Below are 14365 nucleotides of genomic sequence, written 5' to 3'. Positions count from 1 at the left end.
TGTGCAGTCTTTTGTGGTGGTGTAGTTTGGTGTAGTTAGTCTGTGGTGGCATAGTAAGTCGGTAGTTGCCATGTTGTAGTTAGTCTGTAGTTGCCATGTTGTAGTTAGTCTGTAGTTGCCATGTTGAAGTTAGTCTGTAGTTGCCATGTTGTAGTTAGTCTGTAGTTGTGGTGGTGTAGTTAGTCTGTAGTTGTGGTGGTGTAGTTAGTCTGTAGTTGTGGTGGTGTAGTTAGTCTGTAGTTGTGGTGGTGTAGTTAGTCTGTAGTTGTGGTGGTGTAGTTGGTCTGTAGTTGTGGTGGTGTAGTTGGTCTGTAGTTGTGGTGGTGTAGTTAGTCTGTAGTTGTGGTGGTGTAGTTGGTCTGTAGTTGTGGTGGTGTAGTTGGTCTGTAGTTGTGGTGGTGTAGTTGGTCTGTAGTTGTGGTGTAGTTGGTCTGTAGTTGTGGTGGTGTAGTTAGTCTGTAGTTGTGGTGGTGTAGTTGGTCTGTAGTTGTGGTGGTGTAGTTGGTCTGTAGTTGTGGTGGTGTAGTTGGTCTGTAGTTGTGGTGGTGTAGTTGGTCTGTAGTTGTGGTGCAGGGGGCGGGTCCTACTGGACTTGGGTTTGGAGAGGTGGGCGTGCAGCTGGTGGATCTCCAGGAGGGCGGCGCTGGAGAAGAGTCTGAAGCAGTCGTCGCACCGCATGTCCTCGTGAAGCATGGAGCGGGCCATGTCCGTGTGCTGCCAGTAGTGCTTCATCATCCTGACCGGGAGAGAGACCGGAAAACCAGGATGAGGAGAGAGGGAATGGCTCATAGGACGGGTGGGAATCTGACCTGGGTTGCTGCAAGGCACCGAAACTGATCTTTAACTACAGTCCCTTTCCCCCTGACCCGGTTAGGTTCGCCCGGTCAGCCTTTGGTTACACAACTTCCCTTTATTGTTGCGTCTGCTGTTCTCTGATGGTCGTGTTAAATGAGGAAGTACCTTAAAAGTTGTATCAGCGATTCTAGGCCGAAACATAAGTGATCACGTTCATCTGATCTTTCCTCATGATCCGCTGGCTGCCTCTCCATTGAGACTGCAGCAGGCGCGACAAACGCCTCCCGCACACTCACTCCATGTTTCTCTGTGTGGTGTAGCTACTCACTCCATGTTTCTCTCTGTGGTGTAGCTACTCACTCCATGTTTCTCTTGGTGGTGTAGTTACTCACTCAGTGTATCTCTTGGTGGTCTAGCTACTCACTCCATGTATCTCTTGGTGGTGTAGCTACTCACTCCATGGTTATCTTGGTGGTGTAGCTACTCACTCCATGTTTCTCTTGGTGGTTTAGCTACTCACTCCATGTTTCTCTTGGTGGTGTAGCTATTCACTCCATGTTTCTCTGTGTGGTGTAGCTACTCACTCCATGTTTCTCTGTGTGGAGTAGTTACTCACTCCATGTTTCTCTGTTTGGTGTAGCTACTCACTCCATGTTTCTCTGTTTGGTGTAGCTACTCACTCCATGTTTCTCTGAGTGGTGTAGCTACTCACTCCATGTTTCTCTGTGTTGTGTAGCTACTCACTCCATGTTTCTCTTGGTGGTGTAGCTACTCAGTCCATGTTTCTCTGTGTGGTGTAGCTACTCACTCCATGTTTCTCTGTGTGGTGTAGCTACTCACTCCATGTTTCTCTGTGTGGTGTAGCTACTCACTCCATGTTTCTCTGTGTGGTGTAGCTACTCAGTCCATGTTTCTCTCTATGGTGTAGCTACTCACTCCATGTTTCTCTCTATGGTGTAGCTACTCACTCAGTGTATCTCTTGGTGGTCTAGCTACTCACTCAGTGTATCTCTTGGTGGTCTAGCTACTCACTCAGTGTATCTTTTGGTGGTCTAGCTACTCACTCCATGTATCTCTTGGTGGTGTAGCTACTCACTCCATGGTTATCTTGGTTGTGTAGCTACTCACTCCATGTTTCTCTTGGTGGTGTAGCTGCTCACTCCATGTTTCTCTTGGTGGTTTAGCTACTCACTCCATGTTTCTCTTGGTGGTGTAGCTACTCACTCCATGTTTCTCTGTGTGGTGTAGCTACTCACTCCATGTTTCTCTGTGTGGAGTAGCTACTCACTCCATGTTTCTCTGTGTGGTGTAGCTACTCACTCCATGTTTCTGTGTGGTGTAGCTACTCACTCCATGTTTCTCTGTGTGGTGTAGCTACTCACTCCATGTTTCTCTGTGTTGTGTAGCTACTCACTCCATGTTTCTCTGTGTGGTGTAGCTACTCACTCCATGTTTCTCTGTGTGGTGTAGCTACTCACTCCATGTTTCTCTGTGTGGTGTAGCTACTCACTCCATGTTTCCCTGTGTGGTGTAGCTACTCACTCCATGTTTCCCTGTGTGGTGTAGCTACTCACTCCATGTTTCTCTGTGTGGTGTAGCTACTCACTCCATGTTTCTCTGTGTGGTGTAGCTACTCACTCCATGTTTCTCTTGGTGGTGTAGCTACTCACTCCATGTTTCTCTGTGTGGTGTAGCTACTCACTCCATGTTTCCCTGTGTGGTGTAGCCACTCACTCCATGGTTCTCTGTGTGGTGTAGCTACTCACTCCATGTTTCTCTCTGGTGTAGCTACTCACTCCATGTTTCCCTGTGTGGTGTAGCTACTCACTCCATGTTTCCCTGTGTGGTGTAGCTACTCACTCCATGGTTCTCTGTGTGGTGTAGCTACTCACTCCATGTTTCTCTCTGTGGTGTAGCTACTCACTCCATGTTTCTCTGTGTGGTGTAGCTACTCACTCCATGTTTCTCTGTGTGGTGTAGCTACTCACTCCATGTTTCTCTTGGTGGTGTAGCTACTCACTCCATGTTTCTCTGTGTGGTGTAGCTACTCACTCCATGTTTCTCTTGGTGGTGTAGCTACTCACTCCATGTTTCTGTGTGGTGTAGCTACTCACTCCATGTTTCTCTTGGTGGTGTAGCTATTCACTCCATGTTTCTCTGTGTGGTGTAGCTACTCACTCCATGTTTCTCTGTGTGGAGTAGTTACTCACTCCATGTTTCTCTGTGTGGTGTAGCTACTCACTCCATGTTTCTCTGTGTGGTGTAGCTACTCACTCCATGTTTCTGTGTGGTGTAGCTACTCACTCCATGTTTCTCTGTGTGGTGTAGCTACTCACTCCATGTTTCTCTGTGTTGTGTAGCTACTCACTCCATGTTTCTCTTGGTGTTGTAGCTACTCACTCTATGTTTATCTGTGTGGTGTAGCTACTCACTCCATGTTTCTCTGTGTGGTGTAGCTACTCACTCCATGTTTCCCTGTGTGGTGTAGCTACTCACTCCATGTTTCCCTGTGTGGTGTAGCTACTCACTCCATGGTTCTGTGTGGTGTAGCTACTCACTCCATGTTTCTCTCTGTGGTGTAGCTACTCACTCCATGTTTCTCTGTGTGGTGTAGCTACTCACTCCATGTTTCTCTGTGTGGTGTAGCTACTCACTCCATGTTTCTCTGTGTGGTGTAGCTACTCACTCCATGTTTCTCTGTGTGGTGTAGCTACTCACTCCATGTTTCTCTTGGTGGTGTAGCTACTCACTCCATGTTTCTCTTGGTGGTGTAGCTACTCACTCCATGTTTCTCTGTGTGGTGTAGCTACTCACTCCATGTTTCTCTTGGTGGTGTAGAGGCATTTCTTGCAGTGGAAGGGGGCGGTCAGTTTGACGGGCCCACGGGTTTGCAGCGCCCCGTCCCCGCAGAAGACACCGTAGTAGAACTCGTACACCGTCATCACAACCCGGAGCGGGTGGGCCGGGTCGGAGGTCGCTGTCTCCGTGGGGATCGCTGCTGAATGTAGGAAAGAGACGGAGAAAGAGAGAGAGAGAAGAGGGAAAACATTTATTTTTCTGTTTTCCACAAACGCAATGAAACACGGTCCCATGTACCGCGAGTTCGGATACGACGCAGATTTATGACACAATGATATATGTGCTATGTCCATGTGTTTTGTTTTGTTTTGTTTGTCCTGTCTTGCTGAATTGTACGATAAAATGTCCATATTGACCCCCTTGAAAACGAGATGATTCATCTCAAGGGATTGTTCCTAATAAAGAATTTCCAACAACTTCATTGTACGAAAGACGAAATGTGAATAAATGACCTGCCGACCATTCTTGACCATTGGTGTTCACTTCATAGAAATTTAAAAGTAGCACATTCCACAGACAACACCAATTGGCCTCCCTTCAGAGGCCAAATGAGCTGTACAGCCCTTGATATAAGACAAAGACACTGCAGTAACACAGCGACGGCAGGCAGATTTAGCCGATGTTCAAATGTAGCATACAAATTACAACCTGTACAGGAAGACAATGGGAAGGATTGCTTTTCTAAAAATCGAAGGCCATTCCTAGACCGTAAAGTGTAGCCTTCAAATATAAAACAAAGTAGACGGGAAAACAACTGCTTATCAGAAAGTCTTTATTCATCTAAAGTGGTGAACCATGTATACAGAGCAGCGTAGTGTATTAAAGGTGTACAAATGCATATAAAGGGAAAAGGCACAAATACAAACATTAGAGGACTTATGTTCTTTCAGTCCGTTGCCAGAGGAGTTACGTCCTTTCAGTCCGTTTCCTGGATCTGGTTCTGGGAAAGCCTGTAAAGCAGGATGTCCATCTCGTACTCAAAGCGTGTGAGCTGATTCTGCGGAAGCATGCGCATCAGGTGTTCAATGCGCTTGCAGCACATCAAGATGATGTCGTTGTGCTCCTCTTGCCGTTGCGCTCGAGTTTCCATCCCTTCCAGGGTTTGTCCGACGGTTTGCATGAGCGCCACGTCCTCATTCCCGGCCCCATCCGGACCCTTCACGTAGCACGAGTGATTCAGCATCAAGCGAAATTTGCCCGAAAGTTCATATATTTCCACTATGACTATTTTCCGACCATTTCACGCCGGCGATCGCCGTCTTGTTTTTCATGCATTGTCGTGCTAAATCATGGATTGGAAGTTGTGCAAAAGTAGGAGGCACTACCTGGGACACAGAGCTTTCTTGCGGTCTCACGCCACAGTTGATCCTTCCCTTCGTAGGCTGGAGTAGCACTGTAGCGTGGTGTTGTACAACGGCTGTCTCTCTTCCACCAGCGCAATCGGCTGCTCCTCCCTTTCTTCGCTCCACATATCGGGACGTCCCCTTTTGGTCGTTGTATCTCGGGGTTCTGAGAGTCCAGCGAGTTCAGCGAGGATAACCGTACAACTCAAAACGTAATGAGATGTATTTTCTTTGTATTTGTACCAGGTTGGTCATTTTTTAATGTCGATTTTAAATGCCCTCACACACTTGATTACATCGCTGCTTTAATCCGGTCACCAATGTATGCATTGCACGGCCTTGCTGTGCGTGCAATACAATGTAAAGTTGTGTTGTTTGTTTTGGAGCTCGTATGCTAAAGAGGCTCGTATGCTAATGACTAGCCAATGACTGTTCATCCCCGACTCGTCGTATAGCGTACCCACAAAGACCAACGGGAGACGCTGCAAGTGCTACAAGCCAGGAAATGACGTCACAAGATCAACTCGTGTGGGTTGTGTACGAGGCATCTCGAACACACCATCAACACATTTGGAATGAATGATAATGTGTCACTCCAATCGATAATCCCATTTAACTTAAATTGGAATGGATGTAAAACATAATTAGAAAATATAGATTAATCGTGAGTTAACTCACGAATACTATGCGATTAATCGCGATTAAACATTTGAATAATTTGTCAGCTCTACTTTGTATGCATTGGTGCCGTCGCTTTCGGTGTGAACACGGTCACAGCCCTGTCCACCGAATCCCCGGCCTGACACTCGTACAGCTCAACGTCATCCTAACAGCGGCCAGCTCACCTTTGAACGTCTTGGAGATCACAATCTTGGGGACGGCCCGGGTGGGGTTGTTGGGGGCGGGTGTAGCCGTGGTGATGGACACGGAGGCGGGGATGACCTTCGCGGTGTAGCGGCTGGGCGGGACGGTACTGGCCTGGGGGGAGGGCGGGGTGAGCCAGACGGGGGCGGCGGGGGCGGCGGTGGAGGTCAGGGTGGGGGCCAGGGAGCTGGGAGGAGAGGTGACGCTGAAGGCTTGCTCCTTCGGGGCTATCTTGGCCCGGACCAAGGGTTGATCTGTGGGGACAGCGGAGGGAAACAGCGTCACCGTGGTCACCCCACCGTCGTCACATCAAACTTCATCACGTCACCAGCATCGTCATCATCAGCATCGTGGTCCCATTCCAACAAACCATTAGTATCAGCTTCACCATGAGGTCACATCTTCATCATCACTCCATCAACATCACACCTCGATCATCCCCACACCATCATCATCATCACACCTCCACCATCATCATATAACCCCTCCACCATCATCATATAACACCTCCACCATCATCATATAACAGCTCCATTATCACATCACAAGGTCATCATGATACCTTCCTCATCATCCCACCAACATCATCATCATCACACCTTCATCATGTAACACCTCCATCATCATCTTATCATCATATCACTGTCATCATGACACCTTCATCATCATCATCCCCACACCATCATCACCATGGCACTTTCATCATCATCATCATCATCATCATCACCATCCTCATTTCACAGTCATCATCATCACACCGTCATCCCCATACCATCATCATCCTCATCATCATCATCATCATCCTCATCACCCCTCCATCATCACCACCCCCCCCCCCCCCCCCCTTCATCATCATCACCATCATCCCCACACATCATCACCACGTCGTGACACCACCACCATCCTCATATCCCATCACTGCGTCGTCATGCTAGCTGTGGTGCTGATGAGAGTACCTACGTTGTATCAGGGTGAGGGGTTGTAGGGTCTGGCCCGTCTGCAGGTTGAGCAGCAGCTTGGGCATGCCGGCCCCCCCCGAGGTCTGCACGGGCATCAGGCTCTGTGGAGACAACAGAGACACGCGATGAAACCACAGAGACACGCTGAAACAAACTCTGTTTAGACCGATACAGATAGGAAATATAGGTGAGTTATGAATAGAATATTATTAATATAACTGATATATTACAGTTGGACAATGTAGAATTGTATTAGTAATATGGCTGATATATTAGTATTTAATTCGTATTAGAGCTGATATTGTTGTACTTAGTCTCAGGCAGGATATGACATCACTTCCTGGTTGCACCGTGGTACCTGTGTGGTGAAGAGGAAGGGCTGGTTGGGGGAGGAGCCGGTGATATGCCGCTGGCTGGTGGAGAGGAAGAACGTCCCGCCAGGGCCCTGGGTCAGGATGAGGGGCTGGCCCTGGCGGAGACCGGAGCCAATGGCAGACGACCCCGCCGGGACGCTGGAGCCAATCACAGAGGCGGCTGGGCCACGGTTTGAGCCAATCACGGAGACGACTGGGGCACGGTTTGAGCCAATCACGGAGGCGGCTGGGGCACGGTTTGAGCCAATCACAGACGTTGCCAGGGAGAATTGCGGGCTAGTGACTGCTGTTCTCGCCGTAACATTTGAACCAATCGTGAAGGATCCCGGGGTGAGATTGGAGCCAATCAAAGACCTTGCCTGGGAGTTTTGTGAGCCAACGACAGGCCTCATCGTTGGAAGGTTTGGGCCAATCACAGACATTACCGGGGTTATGTTTGAGCCAGTCAGAGAGGTTCCCTGGGTAACACCACGGCCAATCAAAGACAAGCCCTGGGAACGATTTGGGCCAATGAGGGACATTCCATGGGCAAAGCTGGAGCCAATCAGAGGAGATGCCCTGAGCAGGGAAGGAGCAGGGGGAGGGGCTGAGGATACGGCAAAACCTGAGGAGGATGTCACACACGCAGAGATCAATACACCTGATTACAGTAGGTACATATACACAACACACTACCAAGAGGTGTCCCCTAACACCAACACGCTGAACGGCTTGTTGTAAAAAGGTGGGAGGTGGAACACACACACACACACACACACACACACACACACACACACACACACACACACACACACACACACACACACACACACACACACACACACACACACACACACACACACACATGAAATGTGCTACACAATGCACTTAGTTAATGCATATTATGATTGGCACTACAACCTATTCCCTGGGTGGGAATACCAGACATCATTATACATCCATTTACGTTCGTAACCCCATGTATTAATGTCATTAATACGTTAAATTACACGTCCGTGTGTGTACCGCTGGTTTCCAAAGCAACGGTTGCCGCGCTCACCTGGGCCGTTCACAAACTCCTCCTCCTGTTTGACTTGACAAACTACATCCATCTCCTCCTCCTCGTCCTCCTCCATGACCTCGCGTTGCCATGGCTCCAGCTCCTCCTCCTCACACTCCATATACAACTCGGAACTCATGTTGCTGAGGGAACAAGAACATCCCCGTCAGGTGGGCGGGGAGCTAAATGGTAAACAGACTGCATTTATACTGCGCTACTCTAACCAGGGGCCACTCGAAGGGCTTTACAATACTGCCTCACGTTCACACATTCACGCACACACATTCACACACCCACGGCGGCGTCAGCCCCGCAGGGCGACAGCCAGCTCGTCGGGAGCAGTCGGGGTGAGCTGCCACACTCACAGCCGGGGATCGAACTAGCACCCCTTCCGGTTACCAGTGAACCCGCTCTGCCTCCTGAAGGCGTGTGCTGCTGCTACGCTAAGGCTGTGTTGCTACACACCGCACGCATACACCCAACCGCCGGCTGAGCAGTACAACAGGTTCCTACGTCGGCACGGCGACCACATGCATTCGACCGGCCTGCCAACGTAGCAAGGCGAGTACTGCGACCGGTTAATACGTTGGCACAGCGACCACATGCATTCGACCGGTCTGCTGACATACATGCGGGCAGCGTTGTCAAGGACTCTAGCTGAAACCCTCATGGAACCCGTGTCGACTATCGCAGGCCGCCATATTGGTGCTTTTTCAATAACCATAGCAACAGTCCATGGTTATTCTAAAATGTCTGGTGAGGAGGTACCAAAATGCCGGCTTGGAATGTGCTTTAGGGACTTAGTTTGGATCCAATGATACGCGCCAGTAAACCAGGTGAGAAACGGTTTGTTTCATGGTGGGTTTGACAGTTTTTTTTTTCCAATGCTTCACTTCCTACATTAGAGCCCGACTGCTCCTTGAACCTCAGTACGGGAGGAGAGCTGCTGTGGATTCAGTCTGAGCATGGAAGCTATTCCGGGCCTCCACACCCTACACTTTGGTCGGAAAACCCTGGAATACCAAACTACCAGGGAGGCTGTTACATAATGTAAACATACCGTTGCCTTCGTCGTTAACTTTGGATCAGGATGTTCACTCTTGGACACTCTTGTAACGTTTCATTCCAAAAAATAAATTTGGTAAAAGAGGTGCACTACTGTGTAACATTTCGTCTAACTTGTAGCTTAAAATAACAAGGACATATTACCTGGAGCCAATGCTGAACAATGTTATAAATAAAATCTATAACTTTCTATAAATTGAATATCGTCAGTTATATATAAAGATATATTTATTATTGATTTGTTTTGCTTAACTATGCTGATTCACAAATGTAGAAACTGTTGGCCGAAATATAGAAGCATAGATTGGTAAAATTGTGATACATTTTCTAATAAATTATTAGAAAATAAACTAAATAAATATGTATAGCTCGATTATAGATTAACATTTTGTATTACTACTACTATCCTGTACTTTCTGCTCAGTAGCATAAAGGTCTACATCTTAAGGGGTCATCACAAGGGAACTCCATCAAACACAAGAAATAGACCATGACAGAGCTGAATGTTCAACCCCAATCTTTCTTTAACCAGTTATTTTGAAAATAGATTTGAGCAAATTGTTAATTCTGAGTACAAAATTGCGTGACTTCGCTTGACGTTTTGAAGTGCAAGTCAACGCCTATTGGCTGCAGCTCCAACGAAGCCACTCCCACAGAGAAAACGGCCATGATTTCTCCCATTAAAGAGGAAATATTTGCCCAAGAGAAAAGTCTTTAACAAATGACCTAACTGAATCAGAAACGCAGCAACAACATCATTATATCGACACAACTAACCCTAAACAAAAAATCGTTTCCGGACGATTCTGTTGCGCACCCGACGCGCGCACACAGGTGTTATTGTTTCCAACCGCTCATGACGGTCTGCAGTGCCTGCATGCGGACGCAGAACCGTTAACGCGAACCGGTTAACGTAAAACGGAGCGTCGTGAACGTAAATATAACCCTGTGAGCGACATTAACAAGTCTTACCCGCCAACTAGTTCTACAGGTCACGGTGAGTTCCTGCGTGTAAAGCCCACAATCACACGGGGACCGGATCCATCGGACGCTGTGCCGTCTCGGTAGGCGGGTCGTTCGAGTATGGCAAGACCCCGCCCATTCGTCCACTCTAAACGTTGCGTCACGTCCGGTTGCCTAGACGCTCTGTTATTGGACCCCATGGACGCAGGGCGCGCTTGAGAGGCGGGGCGACAATTATAGGAAATGTGGACGACATTCTGGATGCGGTTTCTGTCCCTGTCTTGTTATATAAAGTGAAAATGTAAGGTCTTGAGACGACACTTCCTATACAATGCCATTCAATAAAATCATATAAAATCCTCAGCAGTCAAAACATGAAACGGCGTGGCAGTGCTGAACACTTAAAATGCAGAACTGTTACAGCATGCAGCCATTTTGTTTGAATTGTTGTGGTGAATGAACACATGAGCACATGACTAGATATTGACTATGTTGATGAATAAAACGGTCTACACCCCCTTATTGAGTAAAACATGTATGAAATAGGCGTCAACTAAATTTTGGGTCAGTTTAAATTTGCTGCCCTAAAACGTCAGTAGAGCTCAGCCTATAGCGCATATGTTATAGAGTGTTATAGGTAGTCTGGGCATGTTGTGGTTTATACCTTGATAGTTACCTGGCTGCTCACCATAGGCCAACACCTTGGCTGAAAACACCAAGCAGGCACACAGCAGGCAGCTTTAATATGTTCTCAGGTGCATAGCCTTCAACATATTCACGTTTTACATAGACTGGATGGGTTAGATCCACATTATTGGCAGTATACTGTATAGGATGGGATGGGACCCACCCGAGAGTCCGCGAATGGACCCCGGGTGTTGACAAACAGAACGGCTCTCGAACCCATCCCGGGGCCACCTGTTACGTTTGAATCACAGAGGTATCACCATGCAGTCCCCTATCGCTTTATTGGAGTGATTCCTAAAACGCCGACGACTCCAGTCGTCTAGCAACCCGGGAGACCGTGGGACGCGGATCCCTTACACCGTATTTAAATACACGGTGCGGAGACAACATGCTCCTGCAACTCACACAGAACACTAAAATGACATGCAGCCTGTAGCAAGCGGCAGCGTTAATCGGTGCGATCGGGGCGCTTTGTCTAAGATATGCAGTCTGGTAATCTCTGGTAATCTGCCTGCGTCTCTCTGAGCCGTGCATACCGCGGTTTAACTCGTCCGAACCCTATTCATAGCACCGGTGGCGGCGGAATACACCGAAACCCAGTGCAACTCTGCAGGAAGACCCGGGTGTAATGAAGACCGACTCGGACCCCTCGGACCGGTGGGTGCTCCCGGGGTACGGAGCCGCGGTCGCCGTGTCTGTGCTCGGTAAGTCACGTCCTCTGGGGAACGTGAGGGTTCCAACATGACCTACATCCCAAGGGAACGCGGTTAAATTGTTATTATAGTGCTACATAGGGGGCGATGGGATCACTAGGCTATAGGGAATACACAGACAACATTTACAAAATAACAACATTAAAACTTCACCCAGCGTTGAAGAACACTTTTACCCAATTGTAGGTTTATTATTATTAATTATGATTAATAAAACACGATTTATTTCAGACATACGGTATACCTATATTGGGGCTATTTTCAATTAGAAGCCGAATAAGCCTACACATGACTTTCTGGAAGTAGGCTTACGTAAGAGCCATTTTAGTGGGAGTTCAACCGAAGTTTGTACACCCTGTCAGATGAGTCACTCAAAAACCATTGGAGATGCAATTCTCCAAGGCAATGATGCAATCTCCTCATCCTTATGTTGAAAATATTCAACTACACGCCTGGGCCAATCTTACAACATTTCGCGTCATATGGTGATAATTAAAGCCTTCTTGTGTTCTTCCGATGGGGTGAGGGGTCCGGACTCATTGAGTGACCCCGGTGCGTTACCGGGTCAGAATAGTGGCCTACATCAATAGTGATGTGTTGAGCTCTGTAACGGAACACAACGCAACATTTAAAACATCCCATCCATCAATCGGTCAACAAACTAGGACAATAAAATATGTGCCTACATGTGGTTAAAATAAATCGGTGTGTAGTATTGTGTGTAGTTCTAGAAAACAATCTGTACTTTTCAGTTCGATTTTGATTGACAAGTTCAAATCCTCAAATCAACCTCCAGACTTAGAGAGATGGACTAGGTGATGAACCCCCCCTCAAGTCCACCCTGGACCCACTGGGAGTGTCCCAGTGCGACCGAGATCCCCATACTGGTGAACACTGGGGAGTGTCCCGGCAGCTGTTTCAGTATGTGCTTGTGGGTCGATGCTGGTCACCACGGTGTTGACGGCTGAACCCCCCCACTCCTAGGCGTGTGGTTGCTACGGCGATGGGTGGCCGGCGGGGTGTGTCGCTGCACGGCCCGTCTGGACGGCCGAACCGTCCTGATCACCGGAGCCAACACCGGCATCGGCAAGGAGACGGCCCGGGACATGGCCCGCCGCGGTGAGTCCCTCTGTGGGGTACGGGGGGGGGGAGGGCCCTCTGGGGGGGTCTGGGGGTACACTGAGGGTCTGGGGGGGGCCTCTGGGGGGTTCTGGGGGTACACTGAGGGTCTGGGGGGGACCTCTGGGGGGGTCTGGGGGTACACTGAGGGTCTGGGGGGGCCCTCTGGGGGGTTCTGGGGGTACACTGAGGGTCTGGGGGGGACCTCTGGGGGTACACTGAGGGTCGAAACAACAATATACCTCTGTTGGTACAGTAAAATGTTCATAGAACCAAGTGCCAGGCACTAACAAACTCTAGGTTAACCCATTCCCTGCATACAACAGAGATAGCTAGGATAAGATGCTACACAAAGTACTATTTTTAAGTGCCAGGACGTACAACACACAACAAGTGTGTGAGAGGGGCATGGGGGGGGGGGGGTTAGGGTTAGGGTTAGGGTCCAGGTGAACTCTGAACAAGTCAGTCTAGATACGGGGATGAGGAGGGGGTTGTTTTTTATCCCAGGGAGTAGGGGCAGCCGGAGTGAAGGGTTTGTTTGAAGTTCCTGGCGTGGTCGTTAAGCAGAGTGAGCCCCCCCTGGAGGGCTCCTATAAACCCCGACCGGGACGGAGCCTGGGCCGGGGGTCACCAGGAGTCTGTCCTGGGGTGCGGCATGCGGCTCAGGAGGTACAGCGGGTCGGCTGGTAACCGGGAGGTCGTTAGTTCGATCCCCGGCTCCTCCTCTCAGAGTGTCGAGGTGTCCCTGAGCGAGACGCCTCACCCTGACTGCTCCTGACCGGCTGGCTGTCGCCCTGCGTGGTTGTGAATGTGTGGATGAATGGGTGAATGTTGGGCAGTATTATAAAGCGCTCTGAGTGGCCCCTGGTTAGAACAGCACTGTATGGACACAGTCCTTTAACCTTTGACCCCCAGGGGCGCGGGTGGTGATGGCGTGCCGGGACCTGACCCGGGCGGAGCGCGCGGCCGAGGAGGTACGGCGTGCCACTGGCAACGGGAACGTGGTCATCAGACACCTGGACCTGGCCTCCACCTACTCCGTCAGGATGTTCGCTAAAGAGTTCCTGGGCAGCGAGGAGCGGCTGGATATCCTGATCAACAACGCTGGTGACTAGACCAATACCAGTAACAACAATACGAATACCAGTAACAACAATACGAATACCAGTAACAACAATACCAATACCAGTAACAACAATACTAATACCAGTAATATCTAGACCAATACCAGTAACAACAATACTAATACCAGTAACAACAATACCAATACCAGTAACAACAATACTAATACCAGTAATATCTAGACCAATACCAGTAACAACAATACTAATACCAGTAACAACAATACCAATACCAGTAACAACAATACGAATACCAGTAATAACTAGACCAATACCAGTAACAACAATACTAATACCAGTAACAACAATACGAATACCAGTAACAACAATACTAATACCAGTAACAACAATACTAATACCAGTAACAACAATACTAATACCAGCAATAACTATACTAATACCAGTAATAACTATACTAATACCAGTAACAACAATACGAATACCAGTAATAACTAGACCAATAC

At 48.6% G+C, this 14365-nt stretch overlaps 2 protein-coding genes across 2 annotated transcripts in view; one reads left to right on the top strand and one right to left on the bottom strand.

Annotated features, from left to right (window-relative positions):
• Positions 1–10687, bottom strand: part of pogzb (pogo transposable element derived with ZNF domain b) — a 32619-nt gene extending 21932 nt beyond the window's left edge. The window contains exons 1-7 of the mRNA XM_056592343.1: positions 10271–10687; positions 8234–8376; positions 7179–7798; positions 6822–6921; positions 5843–6115; positions 3610–3793; positions 588–736 (exon numbers count right to left, since the gene is read on the bottom strand). Of these exons, the coding sequence (XP_056448318.1) occupies positions 588–736; positions 3610–3793; positions 5843–6115; positions 6822–6921; positions 7179–7798; positions 8234–8372 (1465 nt within the window). The 5' untranslated portion in view covers positions 8373–8376; positions 10271–10687. The remainder of the gene's footprint in view (positions 1–587; positions 737–3609; positions 3794–5842; positions 6116–6821; positions 6922–7178; positions 7799–8233; positions 8377–10270) is intronic.
• A 573-nt stretch (positions 10688–11260) lies between these two features.
• si:dkey-23o4.6 (retinol dehydrogenase 12) overlaps positions 11261–14365 on the top strand; it is a 7375-nt gene continuing 4270 nt past the window's right edge. Inside the window, exons 1-3 of the mRNA XM_056592451.1 lie at positions 11261–11652; positions 12646–12780; positions 13696–13887. Coding sequence (XP_056448426.1) covers positions 11577–11652; positions 12646–12780; positions 13696–13887 — 403 coding nt within the window. The 5' untranslated portion in view covers positions 11261–11576. The remainder of the gene's footprint in view (positions 11653–12645; positions 12781–13695; positions 13888–14365) is intronic.

Source organism: Gadus chalcogrammus, chromosome 6 (assembly GCF_026213295.1).
Source record: "Gadus chalcogrammus isolate NIFS_2021 chromosome 6, NIFS_Gcha_1.0, whole genome shotgun sequence".
Lineage (NCBI taxonomy): Eukaryota > Metazoa > Chordata > Actinopteri > Gadiformes > Gadidae > Gadus > Gadus chalcogrammus.
This window is presented reverse-complemented; position numbering and strand designations above follow the sequence as displayed.